This window comes from Anopheles moucheti, chromosome X, assembly GCF_943734755.1.
Source record: "Anopheles moucheti chromosome X, idAnoMoucSN_F20_07, whole genome shotgun sequence".
NCBI lineage: Eukaryota > Metazoa > Arthropoda > Insecta > Diptera > Culicidae > Anopheles > Anopheles moucheti.
Genome location: NC_069142.1, coordinates 4,901,001 through 4,928,611, shown reverse-complemented (window position 1 = coordinate 4,928,611; position 27,611 = coordinate 4,901,001). Strand labels below are relative to the sequence as shown.

General features: G+C 46.0%; 1 protein-coding gene across 1 annotated transcript in view; it reads left to right on the top strand.

The window, feature by feature from the left end:
• Window positions 1-5,016: 5,016 nt before the first annotated feature.
• The window catches only part of LOC128306371 (neurogenic locus Notch protein), a 71,395-nt gene continuing 48,800 nt past the window's right edge, over window positions 5,017-27,611 (top strand). Inside the window, exon 1 of the mRNA XM_053043864.1 lies at window positions 5,017-5,098. Within this exon, the coding sequence (XP_052899824.1) occupies window positions 5,017-5,098 (82 nt within the window). The remainder of the gene's footprint in view (window positions 5,099-27,611) is intronic.

The following is a 27,611-nucleotide window of genomic DNA, read 5'->3' as shown; positions in this document are numbered from 1 at the left end:
TCATTAAGTTCCAGCTTGTTTTTTTTTCCTTCAGATCCAGAAATTGAAAGGGTCTACCGGACATTTACCGCAACCCATTCCAATTTATTCCGCAAAAGATTCCTGCATCCAAATCTTCACATCGCGCACGAGCATAATTACCACAGCGACCCTATCCAACCTCCAGCGCACATTCTGCTCGATTCGGCTCGCGAGTTCGGTGGTTCATTTCCAAACCCCCATGTTGCGCTCGTGCTATGTTTCGTGTGTTGCTACTCGTAGCGGATTGTACGTGTTCATTCCGCTGCACCGTTGTGTTTTGGTGACGGTGGGTTCATTCAACGATATCCGTTGGTCGATTTAACTATGGTTCCCTTCCCCCCCTCACCTCATACGCTACGCTACGATATTTTGACCAGCTTGTAAAAACCTGTTCCTCCGCTGAAGGAGTGGTGGTTTTGTGTCTATGCGGCTAGAGAAGCTGCTAGAGCGATTTATGTGTCTAATGGTTAAGGACAGCAGGGCACGCGTACTGCACATAGGGTTTATGTGCGCGTGTGTGTCTCACTTACTGTTGTGCTCTGCTGATTCCGTTCCCTTTGCTTTTGGGAAGTTCTATGCTAGCCCTGCCAAGCGAGTGACATGCCGTTTCTGGTAGGAACAAATCCTTTGTTACATCTTCGTTGCGTTTCGTTTTGAGAAATTTCATAGCTGCTTGTGAAACAGTACCCAAAAACCCGAGCAAATGCTGATCGGGAAATTATTTGCAACGTCCAGTTGCCACGGGAAGAATAAATACGCACTGCTACCGAGCCGATTATAATAAACATTTTGCGGGCATTTTGGTTTGGGGTGGTAACGGGCAGTCAAAACATTGAAGATCCCTACGGTCGGTGGTCGGTGTTTCTTCCCATTACCAAATAGCAGCTTTCCAACGAATTCAAAGATGGCACAACAAAACGATGTGGAAGAACAAATCGCCAGCGTGCAAATGTAAACAAGCGGCAAACATCCAGTGTGTGCACTTTTGCACGGCGAGAAGCACATTATTTGCTGACCGATTCGGTTTCGTTCCGTTTGGAAGGGCTAGGTTGGATTGTTGCCCGATTCTCGAAGAAGAGTTAGAGATTTTTCTTTGCTGCCATCATATAAACGTTCCCACATTGTTTGGAGGTGAGCAGAAGATTCTAAAGATGCCATGCACCGGTCGTATGTTTCCTGGCTTAGAGCCTACAAATAAAAAATCGGAACTTTCAGGGTGCGTGACTATATGAAACCTCGTTTTCGAGGTGTCTAACTTGCCAGTAATGGGTGGTTTGGTAGATATTTCTCTTATTGTTTGCTGATTAATGCAGTTGCCACTTTGCTGCGCAAGCTACTTTTAAGACGGAAGCATTCTATAAACAGCTTCTTCATTGTTGCATTTCTTATTGCTCTAGCGGGAAGGTTTCAGCATAAGGGAGAGACTCCCCTGCATGGCAGGCTCGGAGTCTGCCATCTTGAGTTTCCTAATCCAAATGTGACGGGACCTTCCGTGCAGTAGAATCGCTTGCTGCTGCCGGGCACAATTATGCTGCTCCTTGCCTAATTTCATTCCAATCTCATCGGTAACAGCGAGTCCTGCAGCTCGTTGCACATTAGACCGCACCGAAACCACACATAACCTCATTGTACCGCACATAACCGTCCGAAAAGAGAGAGAGAGAGAGATAGAAAAAAAAAACAGACAAAGCGAAAGAAGCAAACAAAAAAAAAACAAGCAGGCCGAAAAAGAAGGGAAATAAACAAGAAAACAACCACCAGCATAAGCTTGTGCTGGTCGTTTTGTAGAACGGCCTAACGGACCCAGAGCAGCGACAGGAAAGGACATGGGGTAAGATCGACTGCGATGAGAGCAAGCGAAGGCGCGCGATTTTCATCTTGATCGAGTTCGACACTCTCAAAAAAAAAAACGAGCCTTCTGAACAGGCGGACAATGGAAAACGCACCCTGCGCGAGAGCGAGCAAGCAACACAGCGCGCAGCTCGCACACATTTATAATGCGTGCACTGCAGAAAGAGAGCGAGCACACACACTGATTATTTCCTGCAGAAGGAAGCGAAAGAGGTAGAAAGGAACAGCAGAAAAAAAACCGGTTACTGCCATCGACCCCTAATGGCCGGGTTGGTTCTTTCGTGGTGTTTTGGGCCTGCCGAAAAACGAGACGCGCAACGGTGATGAGCGAGACAGCGCCGGACACTTTTACGATGGTGGTTGTGTTTGTGGGTTGCTTGAATTTTTTCGGTTGGGTTTTATTTTCTCAGAAAATTGTGAAACTTGTAAACCGCTCGAAAACTCTCTCACTCAATTCTGATTAGCTGCAGCCGTATAGGTGTGTGCGTTCTATATGTCGCGGATGATTTATCGCTCGCCTTCGCTCTCTCACTCACACGTAACGCTTTCGCCACTCTTGGTCACACTAACGGTTTTGCCTATATCCTGCTAGAAAGTGATAGCAAGCATCGACCATGTTTTTTTAAACACAGTCTGGGCTTGTTATTGAATCATTTTTGGATGAAAAATATAAATAATGAAATGGAATTATTATTAGCAATAAAATAAAAATGTTTATGGAGTGAAACAGTTTGTAACGGATCCTGTCGCTCCCACACGTCCAAAAAGAGCACCGTCGCCATCTTGAGCCTGTGCGGCATACACGCATACACGCTGGCCGTGCGTAAGCGGCTCTGCGGCTGCCATTTATTTGTTTCGCTTTCGCGCATACGCCGTCCCGTTCGCGCATTCGCATGCTCGTGGGCGCACAGCGTTGTGTGCGTGCAGCACTCGGTACGGAGCGTGTTTATCGTGAACAGTGGGATTGTGCGGTACGGACCAATGGTCACAGCGGGTAAAACCAACACACACTCGAGCATATCGCATATTCGAGTACTCGAGCAGTTTGATTTGAACAGTTGAGGCGTTCGGACGTGCCTGTGCGTCGTCCGTGTCGAGAGCACACAGCAACAGTAGCTGCACGGTCCCCATAAGGGTGCTGTGGGAGCAATTTTATTGTTTTTTTTTTTGTGTTGTGTTGCCTCCTTTTTATTGTTTGTAGTATGTATCGTTATATTTCCGGGGGAAATCCATTGAACTTGGTGCAACCGTTGGCTTAAGTCAATGAAATTGAGTGATTAGTGTGGCGAACATTGTGCATTGTTTGGCAAGGATAATAAACGAATCCTTTATAAAGGATACATCAACGGTGAAGAATGAGTGTCCTGATACCTTTTGTGTGTGTGTGTTGTATCGATGTGTGTGGCATCATGGTGACATCAGTGCGCGAGGAACCTGCTGCTCGTGCTAGATCCTAGTGATCCAGGAAATCTAGCACCGTCGGTGGTGATAATCGTGTTTGTTGGTGTATCCATCCTACCAACAGAAAGAAAAAAAAACTCACCCTTCGATCAATCAGCATCCCGCATTGAAATCCTGCCGAGATGTGCGCTAATATAGAAGAAGTGGAATAATTAACACAAACACACACTGTACAGCCGCGGATGTATCCCAAGTAACCACAATCAACCCGAGAGGAACAGAGATCCTTCGATATCGACAGTCAACCTCCAAAACATGTTACCTGAAGCGGAGTGGTTTTTGTTGTTGTTGTGTTAGTTCGGGAAATTGCTGTTCTTCCGTTTGTCTATAATAGATCCACTCATTGTGCGTGAATTGCTTTACTGTGTGCGTGGTGTAAAAATTGCTATAAAGAAATATTTTCGAAAAAAAACCTCCTCCAAGAGCCTTATTGTGAAAGTCGTTCCGTTTGAAGTTACGTCCGATCAGTGAATTTTCCATTCCAGTGCATTTTGGGGGAAATGGGAATTCAGGAGCATGATCCCATGATTGTGGTTATAAGCTCTCCCCTTTCCCATTCAGTGAAGGAAGAAATGTGTGGAAAGAGAAAATAAATTAATGGAAGTGAATTACACAGATAGAGTGCGTGTACGTCCTTTTTTATGTATGTGTGCGTGTACGTGTGTGTTTGGTAGAAAGGGAACAAGAGTTGGGAAGTCGAAAACATATCCACAAACACACGGGTACTTCCGTTTAAGGATGGGCCGTTAGCGCCTTGCCACCAGGTGGCGCTGTTCAATGCGTGCTGTATTCAGTTCTCTCCATTGATTCGCTTCTTATTCGGGTTCATTAAGGGTAAAAGAAAATATTCTGACAAAACAGAATCTTCCGTGTGTTATGTATTTACCGCTACAGCTAATTTTCTATTAAATTTTGTCTTACTTCATTGCAAATGTCTACATTTTAATTCAACAGGAAAACGCATAAAGCAAAATACACACACACACATTTTTGAATGCCTTGTTTTGCATAAGTGTTTTAGAAATAGCTACCGTATCTCGTGTGTGCGTGTTTATGGGTGCGTGTGTTTGTGTGTTCCGGTACGTGTGCCCAGCGTGTTTGGGCCCGGCGCAATGTTTAGCCGACGCAGAAACGATCACAGGATTAAACCACTGAGGTGTTGCTAGCACCCGGGCAGGAAGGAGAGAAATCGTGCAGGAATATAAAGAAACGGGCAAACAGGCAGGGTAAGAGCCTCCCTGTGCCGAAGAGGAGTGCGGAAAAAAGGACTCACCGCGGGGAGCGGGAGTGTGTGGGCGAGCTTCAAAATCCCGCCATCCTCCTCCCAGGATATTCGCGGAATATTCCCGAGCAATAGTCACGCCAGTTTCAACGATCCGCGTGCATTCAAGAATAGTAGTGTTGCGATCCTCTCTCTCTCTCTCTGTGTCACTCTCGCGGAGTGTTTCAAAAAAAAAAGAGAGAGAGGGAAAACACAGTCTCAAGACAACGACGAACTTCCTAGGACTCTCGGAAGCGACGTCCTCCACGTGTCAACCGTCCGTTTGCTGGTAGTAGCGTCCAAAACGGAACCAAACGCTCAATCATCACATTCCGAAAAGAAAGATATAGCTGCAGGAGCAGAGAGAAAAACTCCCTTCTGCTCCCATTGCCCAAACCAAACCCCACCCCCCACCACACACAATGATGGGGAGCCCGGGAAGGATAACGGGCGTCACCGTCCTGCTAGCGATCGTGCTGTGCAGTTTCATCGGTAACGCATCCGGTAAGTAGTTTTCGAGTTTGAGCTTTCGACGAAAATTTCCAATTTCCCGACGACACTGGGTGGTGGTCTAAAGTCACCACTACTCAACAACGACCACCTTGGTTCGTCCATGTCTGGGAAAACTCCTTCTAGCTCTTTTGAATTTGAAAATAATTTCCAATTTCCAACAACGACACTCGGCGATGGTCTGAGGTCACCACTACCATCAACGAGTGAGTCTTTTAACTGGCTTTTGGGTTCGTCCTTGTCTATAAAACGGTAAGGAACTCGTCCCATTAAAAAAGGGCCAAGATCTCGTGCTTGCCATCTGGTGATGGTCACATTCAATGCGGGCCCCAGGTGTACATTTCTGTTCGCCTTCCGCTGCAGCGTGCAAAGTGAGGACCCTTCCTTTTTTTTTCCTCCCTGCTTGATAGTAGTGGTGGAATGTATTGCGTCTAATGCGTATTCTTGTGTGTGCGTGTATGTGCATAGAAACGCACCGATCCCCTGCAGGTCGCTAAAGTAGGATATTCGAGTCCTACCCAGGATATATAAGGGTGCATCCGGCATCAAATTTTCCTTCACAACACATAAACGCACACAAACGCATGGCGGGTCAAAGCCAAATGTTTCACAAGGGTCGAACGAAACGTTGGTGATTTCAATACCTCCAGGACTTCTACACAATAAGTTGAAAAATACAATGTGTGTTGCTTTACATAAACTAATATTGATTTAGAGATGCATCATATTCGTTGATTAAAAGTTGTAGAATTTTTACTAAATGTTATAAAATATATAAACAACCCTTTAACAATCATTTCCTATGAAATGTCTAGAGTAAAGTCTAGGCTCTAGGTTCGAAAGCTGATGGGAGTTGTAGAATTTATTGTCAATATAATAAAAATATAATGTATAAATTTAAAAATCTCAAATTGTAGCCTTTTCTTAAATAACTTGCACAAGTACAGCAATACAACGCAATGGTTAATAATCTTATAGTAGTAAAATAATTTCATCATTAGATGGCGCACAATATACAATTTTTTAGTTGATCCCACCCTACTCAGTACATTATCATATTAATCAGAGCAATTAAGGAATCAGACGTTTTCTACAGATCTTCTTCAGAAATAACACCAAGATTTGTTAATGTTAGGTTAGCTTTGCTTTCAACTTATCAACTAAAACCGTCAGCCGTCAACGATACATATTGTGAGCTGGAAATTTGTTACTTAAAATACCAATCCTATGGACGTCCGGATTAGAATTGTTGTTTAACATCTTTTAATGAATATTGATCATTGCTACATCAAGCTCCCACGAGTGTCCTTTCCTTTTTGGTGCGCCGAACAACTCTCCAAGCGCCATGAAAGCCAATACGCGTGCTTCGTTGGCAGGTGTGTAATAATCTTGGCAGAGGCGCATTTTTAAAAGCACTTCCGGATCGATTTACCTGCGACCATGTGCGATTACAAATTCTTCCATCCAAAAAAAGCCTGCAAAAGCTTACCTTTCGCTGGGCGGTAAAAGCAGCTTACGCTAATGGTGGAGGATGTTTTAAGCGGATTCATCATCGTACCACCGAAGCAATCCTACTCCCGCCTAGCGAATGGACCGTTGGTGATTGGAATCGTATCGTTTCTCACGGTACCGCTTCCGAAAGGCTTCATCAAACTTTGCGTACGTACCATACGTGTTCGGCGGTGATTCTTCGCATTATTTTTTTTTGTTGTTGGTTTTGATTGGCAAATTTTGATGGCGATTATTGTTTTCGTCTTCTCGCATGCGTTGTTTGTTGTATTTTTGTTGGTCAACAGAACCCGGTGGGACGGTTTGTGCTGGCGCGCGCTGCACGTATGTGTACCACACATTTCACGCGTTAATACGTCGCCCGCCTAAATAGATAATTTTTGCGAATTCGAAAATCTGTTGGATTTGCATAAATTTTTTTGTTTTGCGGCCGCGTTTGGAATGAATTGATCATAATATAGAAATGAGGAAAAAAAACACACAATCATCTAGGTCTAGGTGCATAAATTAAATTTTAACATTTAATACATATGATAGGGGAACAATTTACGACCTCTTAAAATCCGGACTGCCGAACCTTCGTTCCATAAAGCACACCCAAAAATAAAAAAACACGCCAATCCGTCACAGCCAAGGACCGGTGGACGACCGGGAGGATTAAAATGTAATTCCCGAAACCTTTTTTTTTTTTTGGGTTACGGGCTCCACTATTGGAACCGATATCCGTCACGATACGGCTGACAAGGATATTGGCAAACATCACGGCTTTCATCCATACCTGGTCGCCGTGCGTTGATTTATGTGCGCTTTAAAACTATCAAACGCCCCTACTTTAGCGGTCACTTAACACGTACGAACCAAACACACCGGCAAGATTTATGGTGGCAGTGGGTTGCATTATAAAATTAACACACTTTGCTTTCGCGTAAAATTTGTTCGGTGCGTTTTTTGCGCAACTTTATCGACAGAAGCACATCAAGCGAAGGCAATAAAATGAAGTATTAATGTTCGGGCGCTTTTGTTAGTAGGATGGTTTAGGGACAGGCAAGCCAAAGGGTTGCATCTGCATCACCAAACCGTCATTTGGTTTACGGTATCCTGGTCACGGCACCAAATTTGGTTTGATTCTTTCACCTCGCTCACCGTTGATACTTATGAAGTTGTTTATGGTTCATCATACAATTATTGTACTGCAACATCTTTCACGCAACACGGTGTGGAAGCTATAAACAAAAACGCCAGCAGCAGTGTGCAGCAGCATCGTTAATTGTGAGCACACGTTCGCACACTAAATCCAATAGACTACCGCCATGGTATCGATGGACCCGCGCCCCGGTGCGTTGTGAAATAATTTACGATTTGCATTTGGTAGCTGTAAATAATGCACATAAACGGATTGTTAGACCAGCGCGCCCACCACCAGCGGGGGGAAAGGAGCAAAAATCCTCCGTTTGCTGCGAAGCTACACGACGGAAGATGCAAAATATGCACGTTCATTTTATGGCTTTATTTTGCAGTTCCTGTTCGGTTGTATGTTTTGGGCGATAAACGGCTTGTTAACGTGTTGCGATGTCGAACAGTTTTTACGAGCCCCTCCTGTAGGATGCCCAGAGCGATCCGCTGGTCGTAAGATGCACCGTAATATCGTCTTCCGCGCAAAAAAAGGCCATTGGCACCGGATAATGATTGGTTTGTTCAGCTGTCATCCACCCTCGTCGCGTTAATCCTTCCGTCAGATTTTTTATTAGGTATTATATTTCTGTCGTATTTTTGGTTGGTGGCCCTTATCGGTTGGGCCCTTTTCTGGTGTTATTTCCACTGCAGGAGCTGCAGGCCGACGCCCGTGATTAAATCCAAAGTGACGGAATGTGGTGTTGGTCTGTAGCGGTGTTTTTTTTCTCTCTCTCTCTCTGTAGTGTGTGTGTGTGTTTGCTGTACTCTACTCCCTACGACTCCCTTTCCAACCCTTTCTTGCCAATCTAGCAGCATCATCTTCTTCGGCCCTTCCCTGGGCGGTTCGAGTCGCGAAGCCTTTGAGGTGGTTATTTTGCTTAAACCCTTCTTTTTTTTTCGTTCATTCGCCTTCATCTCGCCTTGTTGTGTTGCCTTCATCTTACACACCCGTTCGCCGGTACGACATCTCGTGCATGTACCGGTTGGGAGGGGGTTGTCGGATGGGGAAGGGGTTTATATCGAAAACAGGTTCTCGCTTAGTTGTCCACTTGCCCCTCATCGCTTCATTGCATCCCTTTGGTCACCTCCTCGCCTTGTTCTCTATCTTTCTCTCTCTCTCTATCATTTAATTTCGCCCTCTCCATTTCGGTGTGTGTCCTGAACTCGCGACACAAGCACCAACAGAGCATATATATGTATACACACCAACATACGTTGGCGCTGTGGGACCAGTGAATGGGGTACCCAACCCTGTTAGCTCCCCTCGCCCTCCTGTATGTACTTACCCTACGTCAGCAGAGCACAGCACCAAACGCAAAACCAGAAACGGCTTATAGATGACGGCCGATCGACGACAATCTCGCTGTGTGCGCGGTGTGTGATGGGGGAGCTTCGGCATTCTTCTACTTTTTCTTCTGTTCCGCCAGTCCCAAACATGGTTGTGTTGGTCGTTTTTTTTTTGCGCTTCATCTCTTTCAAGTACATGTTGCATCCACCTATCCAGCAGCGGGTTCACACCGGCCGATCCGAGCGAAATCCAAGCGGAATCGACCTCCCCCATTTCCCCCCCCTCTTTTTTTCTCACCCCCTCCCCCGGGCAGGGGACCAAAGCCACAAGCACCCCAGCGGCCGGATTTGTTGTGTTTTTGGGGGCCTAGGTCTAGACGGCCCAAAAGGGAAGGGCCATGTAGCTCGGGCCATCGATGCTGGCACTGCGTGTGTGTATGTGTGACAGCAAACCACCAGCACGTACTTGGCAAAGGCTACATGCTGCAATAAATAAACAAATCGAATCAATAAAATAGAAGAACCCCAAAATGCAGCATTTTGGATCAATGCAAAACCAGCTTGACTGTGTACAAATGAACATGAAATAGATTGTTGGTTGTTGCGTACCACCTTTTGTTGCTTGTACAACTGCAGAAATAAAAAAAAAAACACCAACCAAAATAAAATAAACATCACTAGCACCAACGGCCGACCGAACCGACATGAACCGAAAATCAATAGACTTAAATGCCGTGGTGGAAACGAACCCCGCTCGGTGTAGATTTGTGCCGCGACGTGTGCTTTGCCGCTGTATGTATGACCGCGGACCGCGATATGCAGATGGGGCACAGTTTCCCAGCCTCGGACGCCTGCCCAACCCACCTCCCTGTCCGCGATTACCACCGTGCCTGCACTTTCCTCCCTCCGCGCGGTCGATGTCTTGCAACTCCTGGTTACGGTCACCTTATTCTACACACCGCGCGGTCGTCACGATCTCTCCCTGTTTGGTTGGAGCTGTTTTTTTTTCTGCTGCTGTTGTCCACTCTCCTCCCCTCCCTCACCCCTTTCCCACCCCATTTGGGGTTGGTTCGGTGGCGTGCGCGCGTTCACCCGCGGTAAAAGTCAAATGAGAAATAAAGTAAAATATGTAGGTCGCCCTTTTGGTGTAGGACCCTTGTGTGTCGCTGTTGCCCTGGGGACCACCACAGACAGAGGGAGAGAGAGAGAGAGAGAAAAAGACGGTTTTGCTTCCTTCTGTTACATTTTCTCTTTAATCGAATTGCCCCGATCGGTTTGGTTCTTCCTAGCCCAACCGTGCTGTCTATTTATGCAAGTGTGTATGTATGTATGTGTGTGTGTGTGTGTTTGTGTGTTACAAAATAGAAATGGCGCAGATCGGGTTGCGTTGCTTTCGTTTCACGGTTGGAATTGGTGGTTGATATGAAAGTGGTGTAAAGCTTAGCCCCTTAGCCCCGGGGCCAATGAAGGAGAAAAACTGTTTTTTTTGCTCACCTTTCGAGTGCATTATTATGAAAACTTCCCTGTGTTCCCGATCGTTTGCTGCAAAAGAGAACCGACAAGATAGCCGAAGAAGAGAAAAGCGAGCACCAACCATCTCAAACTCCAGCCGAAACCGTCCGCTTCGTGCGGGAGATGATCTGGATTATGCTTTATTTGCTGCTTTTTTTTTTGTTGCAATCCCGCCCACCCGCTTATGCTCGATGCTGCCAATCCTGGATGCTTGTTTGTTTTTGTGTAAGCTGTACGGCAGGGATCCGGTTGCCCCGTTTGGGATTCTGTGGCCAACCAATGGAGAAGGTGCCCGAAAAATGCATTGCGCGGCTGTTCCGAAAAAAAAACCCCGACATGGTTCGAAATTCGAACCTATGCATATATTAGCATAAATCTGCAATAAAGCAGTCCCGGCGAGACGTGAACGCGCAAACCATTTCCGAAATAAACACAACACAAAAAAAAAATAACGAAAAACAAGCGCGACCCGTCCACCTATATGATGAATATTGTTTCCGCTGCCGAAAAGAAGCCGCATGCAAACGGGATGGAAGGAGAAATGTGTAAAAAAAAGGAATACACACGCACACTGACACGAGAGGCCTGGTTTGGCCTTTTCGGAAGGCACAATCTGTGTGTTCGGGTGCTGCCCACGCAATGGTTCGACTGAAAAGGAAAGGTTGTGCGTTTTTTTTTAAATGTTATAGTTTTTGGGGGGTTTAAATTAAGGTGGGTTGGCAGGGATTGCTTTACATGTCTTTATTTTTGTATGTTTTATTAAAACACACGCTCCATTTTCTTTCCCACCTCCCGTATCTAAGCTTATCACTGTAAAAAAAAGCAACCGGGGGTTCGTCGCTTGATTTTTTGTTGCGCAAGTCTTTCGTTTTTAAAATTGATTATTCGCTATAAAAGTGTCTCGTTTGCGCTAGGGATGTTTTTAATGTGCCGCTTTGGTTGCAAATTTCGTGTCGTAAAAGGTAGCTACCTGTCTTTTCGGTGTGCCAATGTTGATCCCGACAGCCAACAGGAGATACCAGAAGGAGCATCAAAGTCAGCTTGCACCTGGCATCGGTTTAGGGGTTTTGTCTGCATGAGTTGTTTTATGGCGGACCAAAATCCTATCCCAAATCGGACGAAAGTTTTCCTGTTCCTGCGAAATCCGATCCGGGGTCACCCAAAAATTCAATCTCCTCTTCGGGTGTGACGGATTTGGCCTGTTCGGATGGGTTTGGATTTCCAAAAAGGGCTCGTTACCTTTTACGGGATGGTTAGCTATAGTTTTACTGTATCCGTTGTTTTTCTTTCCATCCCATTATGAAGCGAGAACAGTGGTATTAAAGTGGGTGAGTGAAAGAGAGGAAGAGGAGGATGATTTTTTTTCTTTTCGCTGTCCTTTTGAATGCACCTTCTTGTGCAGGCTGCTGTGAGCAAAAGAAAAAGAGTTTCTTATTTTAAAGAAATTATTATCATTTTCATATAATCATACACTGAATACGATTTTTTTTTTCCAAATAAAATAAAAATAAATAACTTAAATAAAATATTATAAGCACGCCTAACGGATAACAACAACACAGTAAAAATCCCTTTTACACACGGTTCTTAAACATCAAAAAAAGAGTCCCTTTTCTTCGGGGCAAAAGGGCTCGGACGATGGCGCGAGAACAACCCGTCCGTTGATAATGGGTGATCGCAAAAGAAAACGGAAGATTTCTCTGCTCCATCTGCGAGCATTAGTCAGAAAATTCCTCCCTTGTATCACCCTCCAGGCCCCACACAGCCCCCCACCCTCTTGCACATACATACAAGCTTATTCGCAATACCGATCGCACCATAATTGAGGACAGTGTAAGGAAAATCAAGAATATATATATAGAGAGAGAGAGAGCGCGAGAGGGAGAATAAAAAGAGAGCAGGAGAGAGAAAAAAACTAAAATAGAAAAGAAGAATAAAAAAACAGCTAGCTGAGGCAAGATTTTCTGAAAAAATATAGCGCTCACAAACACACTTACAGATAGATACAGAGGATGGAATTCTTGTGTCTACGCTGTTATGCTGCGTTCTCCCGCTAGATGTACCTTCTTCTATTTCTATCCGTTTGCGGCTGTCTCACCCGCGTACGTCATCGTCTCTTATCCTTCTTCGTTAACCATTTTGTGATCTTTCTTCTACTTCGTTCGGCGGGGTTTAATTCGATAGCGTTTCTTCGTGCTATTTGTATGTGGTTGGGTTTGTGATTTTTTTGTTGTTGTCGTTCTTTCGTTCTTTCATTCTTTTGCTTCTATATAGTCCGTGTTCATAGCCTTTTTTTGTTCTTCCTCCATAAATGGGTGTGCGTACTTATGTTAAAGTTTTCTTTTATCTTTTATTTTATTTCGCTTCTCTTCAGCAATATTTTTGTTCTCTATTGTTCTTTGCTTTTGCGCTCCACATTTTTACGCTTTTCTTCGAAAGTACTTTGTTATAGTTTGGTTTTTTACTTCTTTTTTATCATTTTCCACTTCTCGGGAAAGGGTGGGAGATGAAAATAGATTAATAATTTTCCAGCAGCCTTTTGCCAGCCTTTTCGGTTGCGATATTTTGAAGTTGTTTGCAAGAATGATGTGATGTGATAACTGTATTTGATATCAAGTGAAGGAATTTCCTATACTTAAAAACACACACACACACGCCTATACATTTCCATCACACTGTGTGAATGCTCTGGAATGAAGCCTTTTCTCTTCTTTTTTCTTTTCTTTTCGCATCCCCCACCTCCAAAAGGGGCCAACTCTGATATTAATAATTGCGAGCAAATGTATTCCGCTCACATACACCCCCAGGCAGGAGGTTTCTCTTCGCTTCTGTTACTGCCCAAAGTTCGGTTCCCCATTTCGAGGATGCGACTGTTGATGGGTTGATGATGATCGCATATTTCATACGCGCACGGATCGCTTGATGACGGAGCGCGGATGACAATCGTATTGCGGAGTTCATGGTCAAACGCGCGCGCGCGCGCGAAATCCCATCCGTTTGTGTTGCGTACGGATCCTTTACATCCATCTCTATCTCTCCGCTTGGTGTTACTCACATTTCGGGGGCCACACATCGATGTGTGTACGTGCCCATAAAACGAAACATTCCACCCCCGCCCCGGGGACGAAGGGGATGATGATGTTTTGCATACAATGTTACGCTGATGTGTGCACATTTTGTTCATTCCTCCGAACACAAGCAAAACAAAATAAACAAACAGTGTTACTGCCATAATAAAATTAATCTTTTTTTGTCCCATCATAATTTGTCAAAAATTTCCAAAAATTTTACAATAAAATGGAACTTCCAAATGATAGCAGGTGTAAAGAAATTTTCCAACCCCTAATTTTCTAGGAAGAAAGGAGAGAGGTGATGAACTAAAGGCAAAAGAAAGCCCAAAGTGTGGGTTTATATTTATTTTCAGTTTTCATTTGCACTTTCCTTGCTCTTATCCTATTTATCGAACTAATTACCTATCCGGAAAAAAACCCGTATGTGTGCGTTAAGTGTTTTATTTCTTAGCTCTTTGCTTTTTGATGTTGTTGTTTGCACCATTTTGTCTAATCTGCTTTAGTTGCCCCATCGGGTTCATTCTTTCTATGCATGGTTCTAATTTTTCTATGTTTTTTTTTGTGTAACTTTTTTTCACCCTTTTCTTCTTTTTACTCCATTTTTCTTACCCCTTCGTGCCACCGGTCCTCCCCGCTGCGCATCTTCTGCACTCCACGCTTCCAGTCTGGTCAACGCTCCTCGTACCGAAACACGATGGTACCATATGTGGGGTGGGTTTGCAGGGGATGTGGGGTGGAAGGAGGTGGGGTTGTACAACAACAACAACAACAACAAATCTTCTCTTGCTCGCTCGCGCAAATACCGATACCGGATTATGATGAGAAGAAATAAAATATTTTATATTAAAAAAAAAACACTCACACACATATGCGCAACATGATCATGCAGAGACGGAGAGCGAGAGAGGGAGAGAGATAGCGCCCAAGTCATCATTACACGGTGACGCAGCGACTTCCCGTTTTTCGATCGTGGTTTTTTTTCTCACTCACACACACACACACACACACCCATTCGAAAAGGAGCAATCTTTCGCTCCACTCCACTTTGGCTCCCAAAATTTTCCACCCTTCACCACCCACTTTGGGGTGGGGTGTCGGGGTTGGATTTTGGATTCCACTCTCCACTAGCTTCACATTTCTTTTCCTTCTTACCCTGAACGCCCCACAATGTATTCGTGTGTTCGTTCTCTTTCTGTTTTCCCTGCTGTTGTTGTTGATGTTGTTGATGTTGTTGCTGTAAAGTGTTTTATTCCCTTTCGCTTTAGCTAGCATTTTTGGATTTGGTTTTCGATTCGTATTTATTCGTCTTATTGCACACAGCAACACAAAATTACCCACACACATATCTATAGTGGCTTTCTCGCGATGGTCCATCTCTTTCTTGCCCAGCAGCATAAAAGCTATTGCGCGCAATGCTCGTGTTTGGTTGTTTGCAATGGGATGCTGGGCATCTCGTATCCAGTTCGGTTTGCTTTCAATGTTCTTCTTTCTTTCGCTGCTCCAATCAACTCCGCTCCTTCGCACCATCCCTCCCCCTCCCTGGAAATGGGGGGGTTCTTGGGCAAAGGCTCCTTTGCGCCGGGAGTGCCGGACGATGTTGTTCTTTGTTCTTGCGCCTTCTCATCCCATATCGCGAACGCTTCATCGGCTTCAGGTCGCATCTGCAGCCTGCTTCACACCGCTTCACGCGATCCTCCTGAAGACGGGCTGGAAAAGACTAATGCGCCTTCCTTCTATGGTCCGTTCTCGTGCTTCCTTCTTATTTTCGTTCTCTCCCCGTCTGCAATTATGATACTTTTTTTTATTGCTGGTTGTTGTTTCTACACCGCGCTCTCGCATCCCCCCCCCCCCCCCATCCCCCCACCTCCTCTTCCCTATTTTCGTTTTCTTCATTACAATTTTATGCTTCGTCCCCCTCGGGGGGGTTGAAGATCCTCGAAATGGAAACAGATTTTTAATGTTTATTTTATAGAGTGGTTTGCAGTTAACGTTGGGCTGGGAGAGTGAATGAGACATAGGATGCAGAAAAAAGGAAGAGATTCGCTTCTTTGCTTTCCCTTGCCAACCCCTGGCTGGGATGCTGTTGATGTTTAATTTTTAGTTTTTTACAACCCTTTTGATGCTTTTTACGATCGCTTACGCCAGCTCCGAGCTTTTACGATCCTGTTGGCTCATTTTCTGCTTGTACTCCTGGAAGGAATTTATGCGTCCTTGTTGAAAATTGATTTGCTTCCCGTTTGCCCTCCGTTCTAATAACCTTCTCGGTATCATAATTCACGAAGAGGAAACTGTGTACCGGGGCTTGGAATGGTAAAGCGAACAAAACAAACATTGCCACAATAAAACGGAGTCAATTAAAAAAAATGTATAAAAATTCACCGAAAACAAATAAAAAATCAAAATGAAAATGTTTGGCGTCGAACAAATTAATAATCCGCACATAAACCGAACAAAAAGGTAAAGATCGCTAACAGAAATGTCCAGGGAAACGGTTGGGCGATAAATTGTCAACGTCAAAACATTGGGTTTGGGTTTTCGGGTGGGGTGAGAGTGGGACGGGGTAGGGTGGGAAAATAGAAGGTGGCATCGAGATGTCGCGATCGGTGCGAACGAGATGAACCAGATGCGATTGCAGTGGCAGGCGCAAGAAAGAAAAAAAAATTGGCCATAAAATGAAGTTACCGATGGTAAAGGGGGTGAGGGGATTGATTGGGGGTGGGTGTTTAGGGGTTGAAGTTGTGGTTTTTTTTTGGTCGTTTGGTCAAACCACGGGAGTTTTGATCCATTTTGAAGCAGCCAATTTGTTTCCTCCCCTCTTTTCTTGCCTACCTCCTCCCCCACAAGGTCTGGGAAAAAGGCGAATGTTTAGTGGGGCTGCTTGCAGTTCCCATCTCGAAAACCGTGCGGGAAAAATTGGTACTTCACCCAATGCCGATGTGTGCGGATGTTTATTTTTTTCTTAACTTGTAAATTGATAATTAAACGAAATTTTTGGGGGTAACTCTCGTCCATTCAACCGGCTGGAAAATGTCAACCGGTTTTTCATTTTATGCTATTTTTTGGGCAAACCTCATTCGATTCTCTTTTAACAAGCTAGTACAGTTCGTAGTATGCTCATGCGACAGTTTATTGGAAAAATACTTAAATGTTTTGTTTTAAAGTTCAGCAGGAGCAGGAGAAATTCTTGAGTAATAGGAAAAAATTCCCTTTTTAAAAATTAATTGCTCTTCAGAATCAAAACTCCTGAATCTTCAGAATAAGGCGCATCTACACAATCTTCCGAATTTCGTGGACAACTATGCAGAATCTCCATAAATTCGTCGATCTTTAAAATTGAATGAGTCTTCCAAAACTCGTGAATCATCAAGTGATTCATTAATCTACAGAAAGTCATGACTCTTTTGAGAGTCTTAACTCGCGATTCTAGTGACTTTTTCGTATTATTTTAAAGTAGCCTTACAATCATGTTACGCACTGTCTGACGGTGACGGCAACAGAAGGGAAGAGCGCAGTTTTGGAAGGTTGAGGTTGGTCAGACGGGGCAATTTTAATGCAAGTGGAGGCCTAGTTTGGGTGAAGCAATAACAACTACAACAAAAAAAACATCCCCAACCCTGGTGAATGAAAACGAGCAAAAGAAGAAAAAAAAAACAGCGTAATGCGTTCCATTCGAGTTCGATCGATTAAAATTCGATCCCACAACAATTTTTTTGTTGAAGATTGGATAAAACTCCCTCCCATTGCGGAGGGCCGGCGGACAACAGAAGGGTGAAGGGGGCCAATCACGCACACATGAGTGTTCGTTGGGCGGCACATGACAACAGCAGGCAGCGGACAGAAATGTCCAAAGTCATCGTTCAAGTGGTTTAATACAGCGTTTCATCCCATGCCTCCTTTCTCTTTGAAGCCAACCGCGCAACCATCCGCTTGGCCCTTTTTTGCCCGCACTGTGTCACCCCTACCCTAGGTGGGAATCGGGGGGTTTTGTTGGCGCGCACGGGTCGACCGATGGCTTCCCTTTCGCCCGAAATCGCTGCAGCGGAGTTGACCGAAATGCCGAATAGTTGTTGATCCCAAAAAGCAAAAGCACAACACACAAAAAAAAAGCAGCGCGTAAAAGATGACATTTTGATGAACTTTTTTTTTTCTTCGCTTACCTATTCGCCATTGCCGCCGGGGTTGATGGGGGGAGGACTGACAGATTTTGTTTTTATGGTTGCTATTTATTCCACTCACCGCAAAAAAAAAGGGATGAGATTTTCGAAAGGGGAAGCGTTGCGCTGCGCTAGCTAGGAGGGGAAATTTTAATCAACGTTTTGGAAGCATTTTAATTGCTTTCCACCTTTTTGGCGAACAGTGCAGGTCGCCCGACCGTCAGGTTGTTGTCGAGTGGGTGGGAAAATGGGATTGCCAACCCAGCCACGCGACCGCTGGGAAAAATCAAACCGCTTTCTGGCCGGATCGGATCGACCGATCGGGCAGATTTCCAATCAATCTAAACTAGGATGCAAACAGGGTGGTGAAGTTTGGGGTGGTTAGGGAGGGGGTGGTGAGTGTGGAAAAGTGAGCGGGTGCTGATGGAGATCATTAAATAGCCTCGTGGTGACATCGTGGTGAATACCTCACGCATTAAGCTCTGGTGACTACACGTCCGGGTGACTGCATGGGTTGTTTGGTGTCATTCCCATGACATATACTAGGCGGTCACACGCGATCCATCGCGTTTGAATAAGAAACAATACTAGGGTTAAGTGAAACGCGGCATTAAACCTTAAACCGAGGAATTATCTTTGAAGCTCTGTTATGAAGATTTCCGATAAAGCAATGTTAGCAATCGAAGGCTACCGGTACTTGAGAAGACATCCATAGCGTGTATGCAGATCTGTATGGCAGAAGATGAAGAATAAACTTTGATAATATTATGAACTTGGTAAGAATTGGCAAATCTTTGGAGATTCGAGAAACTCCAAAATGTCTTTAGCCAACAGAATATCTTTTCAAATGTCTTCAGAAATTCAGATGTCTTCAGAAATTTTCAGATGTTCAGAATTCTTCCGAATTCTTCAGAAATTCAAAGATCTTCAGAAATTCAGAGCTCTTCAGGAATTCAGAACTTCAGAGATCTTCAGCGATATTAATCTTCCGAGCTTACGAAATGTAAAACGAGAGACAGAGAGAGAAGGAGAGAGAGAGATCTTTAGAGAGGCGTATATCTATTGAAAGTCATTCATCTTCAGAGATATGTGATTCTTCCGAAATTAATGACTTTTTTGAGACTCGATTCTTGCTTCCAATGACATAATATTCCTACAAACACAACACCAAGCAGTTGCACCCAAATGTCAAAAATATAGTCAAAAAGCACAACCGTTCTTTAACCGTTACCACACATTCGTGGACTCGCTTCGCTTCCGCTTCAAAGTCACCGTACCAACTTGGAAATAAAAAATAACACTCTGTTTGCGTAGCTGTCGTAGAAACGACTTGATGGATCCTCTTCACTGTAGCCTGTCCAGCGTATGCAAGCACCGCTACTAAGGGTAAGGACAGAGAAAGAAAAAAAAAAGCCGAAAATAAACAAAAATAAAGGGAGGGGTGACGATCACGACGCCATCAATATCTTCCGTTTTATGGGCGCGATGTGCGCACGCAAATAGGCGTAAGCTGATGGATGCACGCCACACCGCGTCTTATCGGGAGTACCCAGCGTTACTCCGTAATGTGGTTTTCATCATTTTTTTCCATGCTTTCTGCGACCGTTACCGCGGTGACCCTTCGCGGTAAATTACATAGGGTGCTACGCAAGGTTCGATATTATTTTGCTGTGTGGTACACGAGCTGCAACTACTTCTGGGGGAATGTGATAAGAAGGAAGAGGAGTGAACAACAAAAAAAAAAAAAAGTGCGCGAGCGCGCCTATTTTTTATGACTCTTTGATGATTATTTTGCACGGCTATGTTTGCGTTTTGGACGCGCGCGACTTGCCCGGTCGTGTGCCTGAGTGGTCGGAACGCGTCCCAAGCGCTCCGTTCTTGAGGTTTTTGAAAATGTTTTCAAAAAGTTTCTTCCAAATCCGATTGGGAATTTACATACAATTGTGTTTGTGTGTGTGTATGTGTGTGTGTCCCCTATCGTTAGGTGGTGTGTGGCGGTTATGTGCAGTTGGTGCCAAAGCGTTGGCAAGGCCAGAGTCCGCAGGTGGTGGGAAGTGCAACCTGATAAAGGAGAAGTCGGTGCATGGATGCGGGCCCTCACCATATGCACCACCACCATGGAGGAAGATAATAAATGTGCCTGATTGTTTGGTGTGTTGTGAGCTACGCAGCCAAACATTCTTAGGTCGTACCTCCACCCTTAACGCTTTACCACCATATGTTGCGCCAATAAAGTAAATGTTCTTGCCGAAGTGAACATAAAACATAGTACTACGTCGTGAAGAATAAGCAAAACATTTTCTATATTAAAAAGTGTTCAAATAAACACACATCTTCTATTTAACAAAAAAAGGCACCTATACACACGGGTCTGAAATTGGTGTTGGTAGTCAACAGTTCAATAAACGCCGTTTTGGACGCTTTTCGGTCATGAACGATATATTAACCCCGCAGCAGGGCCTGCGAGACGATGCCGAAGTTCGCTTAATTTGTATTTATTTTTATGCACCCACCAACACCAACATCGCGCTCCGCTCCCTAACTGCATGCAACAAGTGGGGGCCTCACGCTTTGTAGGAGACCGGCCAGCCGGATGTCGACCATGTGTTCGGATGGTGTACCCTCCTTCTAGCCTTCCTTTGCATGTCATCCGCGTGGCAAAGCAGTGTTACGGACGGCGCGAGGCGGTGAAGTCCCTTTCGGTTTAGCACGTACAACATAACGCGTACTCGCCCGTTTCAGTTGACACATACGCTCGGGTGTCACAAGACACGAGATATATATGTATATGATGCCTTTACGCGCGAAGCGCAACCCCTTTTCCGTTACACTGTTGGTGAGTGTTAGATGTCTAGCGGTAGAAAAACGTGCAAACACTTTACGTTCGGTCGGATGGGTATGGATGTTTCCCTTTTTTTTTTGTTTGAGAAAGTCGTTGGGTCGTCTAATGTCGCGTCGTTAGGTGTCGCATTGAAAGGATTATGTCTCGCGTTCTACGCTGCACATTTTGCAGGCCTGGTGTCTTAATGATGGGCGATGAAGTTGTTGGATATCATTTGTTTGTTTGTTTTTTTTCTTAGTAAGGTGATGAGAGTCTCGCAAAAGTTCCTGACATCTTCGGCTATTCGCGAGATCTTCGCCGAATAGAATGGTATTCTTGGAACATGATGTTTGGTGGATCATGAATGTTATTCTTGATGCCTTCAGCTACTTTGAGCGTGTACGATTTGAAAACTATCCCAGCGCCCGCTTGGACATGAGGTCTTCCATGTCTAGCCGTGGAAGAGCATTAGCTCCCTCCCTCCTCTAGCTGATCGAGGGTGAGGCAAGATAAAATCCTACCAAGAATTTTACGTTCAGCCCCGCTGAGAAAGTCAAACATAGCTATTCCCTTTTCCTGTTTACTGCCGCTCATCGAAACTCCAGCAGGGTGTGGGGTCATCCTGCCGCGCCCGCTCGCTAATTGAAAGCGAATGAATGAAATTGTTTCATTCCCGGTGCCGCGTGAAGGAAATGGAACGAACGGGATGAGCAAACGAGTCCCGCGCAAGGTGCTGTTTGCCCAAGAACATTCCCCACCCCCCGGGCCATGAATGATGTACGGTGTGTGATGCGCGTGTTGCACGGCCGTTTATTTACACGTTAATAAAGCTTTTGTTTGACAAGTCGCCGGACACGGGGCGACACCTTCTTCCTCGCGGCAAGAAGGCGGTCCGGTATACAATGTTTGACCAACGCGCTTGGATGTTGGGCGTCATATTTGGGGCGTTCAGGAGAGTCGACATATAGGTGTACGCTACCCTTACCCTCGAACCGCTATAGTGTCCGGCAGACGTTTGGGGATACATTTGTTTGTGGCACGGTGCGAATGCTACTGCAGTAGCAGTTACACCACCCGGGAAGCGCAATGTGTTCCGGGTGAGAGTTTTTTTTTGTTGTTGGGGGGCAACATTTCCATATCAATAACCACGACGCTCGCTGCAGGCCACCATTCCCCGGGAGTATGTCGCGCGTGGTTGCTAATAAACAGTACAAACACACGGTCGCGACATCGGTTCAGTGCGCTTCAGAGTGTGCCGCTGGTAAAGCTGGTAGTATTGTAACGTGCCGAACCGTGTAACAGAACCGGGGTATTGGTTGGGTGTTCTCATTAGCACGATTTGCGGGTGGATAAGGTGGTTTTCAACATCTGTCATTTGTTTCGGTTGATGCTGCCTGTTTTTTTTTCTCTTCCACCGAAGAAGTCCTTTTTGTCTTTTGCCGACTCCAAACGCCGCTAATGAATACTTCATCCAGAAGTGAAGTGCGTGTTCCGGGCATGATTCCAGAGAGTCGCTTCAATGTGACTAATTTCTGTATGATTGGGTGATTGTGACTGAGAGCGCGCGAAGAGTTGCCGAAGCTGCTCCGAAATGTTTGCATCATGAGGAGTTCTTTTGTTGCAAGATGTCTCGGAGATTCGAGATCGATTTGTTATAGTTGGGTGACGTGTTTTACATGGATCTCTTAGAGTCCTTGAGCCTTAGAGCCTAAAAGCCTAAGAGCCTAAGAGCCTTAGAGCCTTAGAGCCTTAGAGCTTTAGAGCCTTAGAGTCTCAGAGCTTTAGAGCCTTGGAGTCTCAGAACCTTACAGTCTTAGAGCCTTGGTGTATTATAAGTATTATAGCATTCAAGTCTTAGAGTCTTCGAGTTAAAGGCTTAGATCACATGCTTATCAGTATCAGTACAACTTCCTGTATACAGCAAAGTATCAAATATCTTGAAGTCAATTTCGCTCAACTCTTTATCTCTACACGAGTTCGAGAGATCTCCGAGATCTCCGGCATAGTGACATAATTTCTGCCAAAACGGTATCCCTTGCATAAGTTTTAGTGTTTGGAGTCGCACTAAAAATAACGTAAATGCAGCAACACCGCGCGTTTGCTCAACCTCCCGCAACGCCATTCGCATTTCTCCAGCGCCTGTCACCGTCCTCGCGTGGTGCAGCGTGTTGAGAGTACCGGTGCACTGGAGGTGGTTTATGATGCCGCGCTGGGCTAGCCTCCTAGCCAATTGAGGCGTATGAGAAACACCAAATTCAGGTGATCATGGTCGTTGTTTTTTTTTGTTTCTCCTCCTCCCTTCTTTATGTACTGAATTCGCACGAGATTTTCGGTGCGCTTGTGAAGGGGGGGAATTAACCGGTGATGGTGTAGTGTGGTACACACAGTGTTGGGAACTGCATCAACCGTACCTAGTGTACCAACGACAACAAAAAAAAAACCTGAGCAAAATGAACCCCAATTGCGCCCGCGAAGTTGTAACGGTGAATATGTTGTTTGGAGGTTTTTCAACTTTTTTCGGTTGTTGTTGTATGGCATCACCTGCCGCACACACAAGGGTTGGCGCTATTATTATTAGGCGCCCTTGCGCAATCTCGCGTGTGCGTGGTCACCTGAATGTGCAAATTGGGTGTGCAACACACTACCCCCCTCTAGTGAGGAAATTACTGGTAGCGATGGTAGAGAGTTTTGTATTTTAGATGAATTGCGGAGGGTTGTTTTTTTTGGGGGTTTTGTCTGTCAATTGTCGCTTGTTGTCCTGTTGTGAGATGTGCGGAGGAGGCTAGTGGCAGGGTCAATTAAAATTAGACATGATTTGATATGTACCGCACCAAGGAAGTTTCGAGGTGTTGCAATACCACACCTACGCTCAGGGGTGGTAATTGGATGGTTGTACCAATAGTAAATTAGATTGTAATTAATTCTCGTACCTCCGGGGCCCTGATTGTGCGACCTCCTCACACAATTGGGTGAAAGAGATGCTCCCAAAATGTGACACCCAGCGTTCGGGGTTGCGAATGTTCCGTTGTAGACGCTGGGAATGTCTAGTGTGGAGCGCTTTTAGATTGGCTTATGTAAGCTCACTTGCTGCCCCTAGGAGAGGTTTGCATCACCCTTCCACCATAAATCGGTGAGAATAGGTTGCTGTGAACACTCAGCGTAGATGATATTCTAGCACGACATCTACGCGGGCCCGAGGGGAGGGTTTGTTGGTTGGAGAGTGGTCTGCTGGCGAGAATCAATCTGTTGCAAAATTTAAGATACCGAACCCTAGAAGAGAATATAGGAGACGCAGCAGGCACCGCGAGAAGAAAGTGTTTTCCGATTGATATGCAAATCGGTGCCGCCTCTGTTCGCTGTCATTAGATAGAAACATAAAGGAAAAACAACCCCAAGGGTAATAAAACAGTAATGGATTTTCGCCTAATTCTTATGTAGGAGAGAGGGAGAACAAGCTAAGGGATGAAGATATTTGTGTGAAAAAAAGGCAAAACACCCCCGTAAACGGTTCCACCACAATGCAAACGTGTTACGTTTGTTGTGGTCGTGACAACATGAATATAAAGCACCCAATCTAGAGCACAATTTGAATTTTGAATTCAAACGCAGTCAGGTTTTTGGCAATGCACATTGGCCCAGCGTTTGGTGCTGTGCGATAAATTAAATCATTACAACTCTGCCCTACCCCGCTACGAAGCCGTACACGAAACGTTTTTAGACGGCTTTCGGTGCGACACACAACGGTGTCAATTGTTGGCTGCACTGCACCGCGACCAGGCGAATGGGAGTGGAGATCCAAGTGAACTCGCGCTATATTAAGCACTGACCCGGGACAATCGAATTTTGCTGCCGATCGTTCGCGGGTACGGTCAATTGATGGCAGTGCCGGTCGTGCCGGGAGGGAAGAATTCAATTAGTTCAATGATTCCCAATGATGTATCGCCTGCCGCGCCGATGGCGATGGTTTTGGGTCAGCCGCCTGGGTCATCGTGCTGTCGCGGGGCGCCATACGCGTTGGTGACAGCTTCGCCGTCGAACGTCAATCAATTGGGATTCCAAGATGTCTGGACGTATTGGATGATGCGGTGGTGGTGCGGTTCTCTGAGGTTGGACGAACACTTGCTGAGGTCTTATCTGCCTCGTGTGGTACACTGGAAAGCCCTTTCGAACCAGTGCCCGGGCGAGATGCTCGTACGTCGGAGTACTGCTCGGGGCCGTTGAAAGATGGTACGGTCAGGGTCATATCCCCGGCGGTTCGGTGGTTCGTGGGCGTGCGAAACTGATAAGCAGCACGGTCGCACTGCTGGGCCACATCCCCGGAGACTTATCACGGGGTAGTGTGAAGCGTGGTCCTCTCGCTGCATGCAGCAGGATTTATCGTGTCGCAGCAGGCGATGTTAGCCCGCAAACGACTTTCCGAACGATAGAGCCTAATCTTGCGCACCCGATCCGATTCTGTTCCGGTCACAGGGAGGGGAGGAGGCAAAGAAATAATGATAATAATAAGCGAAAAATTGGACAAACGATGTCTTTTGCCGGCTGTGATGGCGTTTGCTGGTGGCTGTTATCGCGTGTGAAAAAAGTTATTCCTCCCCCGGGGGTCGTCTAAGGATTGGGTGGCTAACGCTTGATGCTAATCGTGGTAAGGTACTGACTGTGGTTGCAATGCACGGCCCGGCACTACTAACCGACATTGTGTGGCTAACCGCATCCGCATGTGAATGGTTTCTCAGACTACTCAGTGAGCACTGACGTCGACTCCGGTAGTAGGGCGATAAGAGCGCCTACCAGTTCTTACGCCCCAGACACTATTCCAGCGTACTGCGGAATGGACATGAATGGACGTGTTTTGTTTTCTAGACATGCACGTTGTTATTTTCGGGGAATTAGCCAAGACACGCTTTGTGACCCGCTTTACTAGGTCTTGTGGTGATAAGCGCTACAGCAAGAGTTGCAACAAGAGTGATTATAGACATGAAGTCTCCAATAAATCTGATGCACAGTGGGGCTCCTCACGCGATAGTTTCTTGTGCTGTATGTCATATGAGCTGAAAGAATGGTCTGAGGGAATGTTATTGAGGGAAGTCATCTTCATGTTTTGAGATACTGCCTAGAGTAGCTAATTCTTGATCATACTAATCACAGAGGAGTTGTCTACTTTGGGCCCACTCCCCTATGTGGTATATTCTACGTGAAAGGAGGATCCAAAACGGTTCCAAACGTGGGGAAGGTGAAAATCTATCAGGTCTTTGGAACGGGTGGCGCTGTCCGTAGGATGTCTGGTGAGCTTTCCAGTACTTGCAACTGCTACGTTCACGTTAATTAATTACCATAATTGGATGAATCGCTCCGAGCGCAAAACATCCATCTAGATCTCCCTTCAACTGCACCGAACTCGCCCGCCCTTCCAGCTAGTTCCGGCAGGTTTCGTGGAGCTCTGGGACAACCGGGGTTGTATAGAGAGTGTATCAGCTCCACGTTCCACGCTCACTAGCGCAGACGCTCGGTGCGCGCACGTCTATGTAGTTCCCGGTCACGCTCGACCTGCTCGGCGTAAAGGCAGCGCTGGGCTGGTCGTACTCAGTTCCCATGACACTCTTCGCTTTCCTTCGTGGAGAGGGGCACACGGTCCGCGTGCAGGGTGGTTCCAGTGTGTACACTCCGCGTGCTTCTCTGCCCGCGATCGATCGGTTGCCGCGCCACCGCGATGAGATGAGAATGCTCCACGGCAGGCGAACAGAAAAAAACACAACTTCCCCGTTCTCAACCCCAGCGCCCAGGGCTCTAGCAGAAATGGAGCACGAGATGGGAAGAAAAGGGGGGGGGGCTGGAAAGTAAATTAAATTACAATTTATTTATACGTAATTAATACCGACCGAGTTCGCGCGAACCCAGGGCTGGGAAAAGCGGACTGCCACCGCTGATGAAGATGATCGGCAGAGATCTAAAAGTCGAAGGCACTTCGCTTGCGGGGAAGATACCCTTGCCATGACACGAAATAGGGGAGCTTATACCGCAGTCGGGAGGCCCCTCAGTGGTCGGAACTAGAATGTGTGTCCTGTGTAGTGTATTTTGGTGAAGGTGGCGTGTATTGAAGCGCACTCATTAAACATCTGGGTGGCGGCTCTACAAATTCTACACCCATACGCCCGACGGTTCGTTGCGACATCTCGACTGCAGCTACTGCTCGCAGGTCGCCCAACTAACGGCATGACAGTTTTTAATAAAATGCAAATGAGATTTTAATTTCATGTTCAGAAAAACGCGAAGATATTCCTAGGCCGTCTCGCAACCCCCGGGTGATGAGCTTTATTGCTCTATCGACGCGGAACTGGCCGTGGCTTTGCGAAACCACAAATTGGCCGAAGAAAGCAAGCGAACACACACTCACTCCCGAGCTACCGGTTTACATATCGAGCCACCCTGTGAGAATGAACGTGTTGCCGGAGTTGTATCAGGCCTGGTGGATGCTGTTGGCAACTCTCCCACCGATGGCGGGGAGAGGCTTTGGCTGTCGTGTCGTGAAGTCGATCGACATATTTTAGAAAGCAAATCGTGCATCATCCCCGCCCCAGTAAGGGCCTCCGTCGCGCATTGGCTTTAAGATGTTTTGGGAAGAATCTGACGGAGCTCCTGTTAGACACTTGCCCTGCCGTGGAGTGGAGGCTGCTGCGGCCATGCAAATCGGGTGTTAGTGTACGGGCTCATAACTGGAGCACTCGGTCGGGTTGGTTGGTCGGCAGAGCTACAGCCCCCCTCCCCCACCGATGAATCCATCGACGTGGGGAAGCCCAACAAATGTGAGTGCTGGACGTAGAACGCCGCATTCACACCGAACCAAATTGGGTAATGACAGTGGTCCGGAGATGAGGTGCTACCCTGGTGTACTCGGGATAGTACTCTCAAGTACTAGTGGCAGATGCTAACGGTAAACCACCCTTGCGTTCGACCATTATCTCTTTCTCTCACGCTTTGCCTAT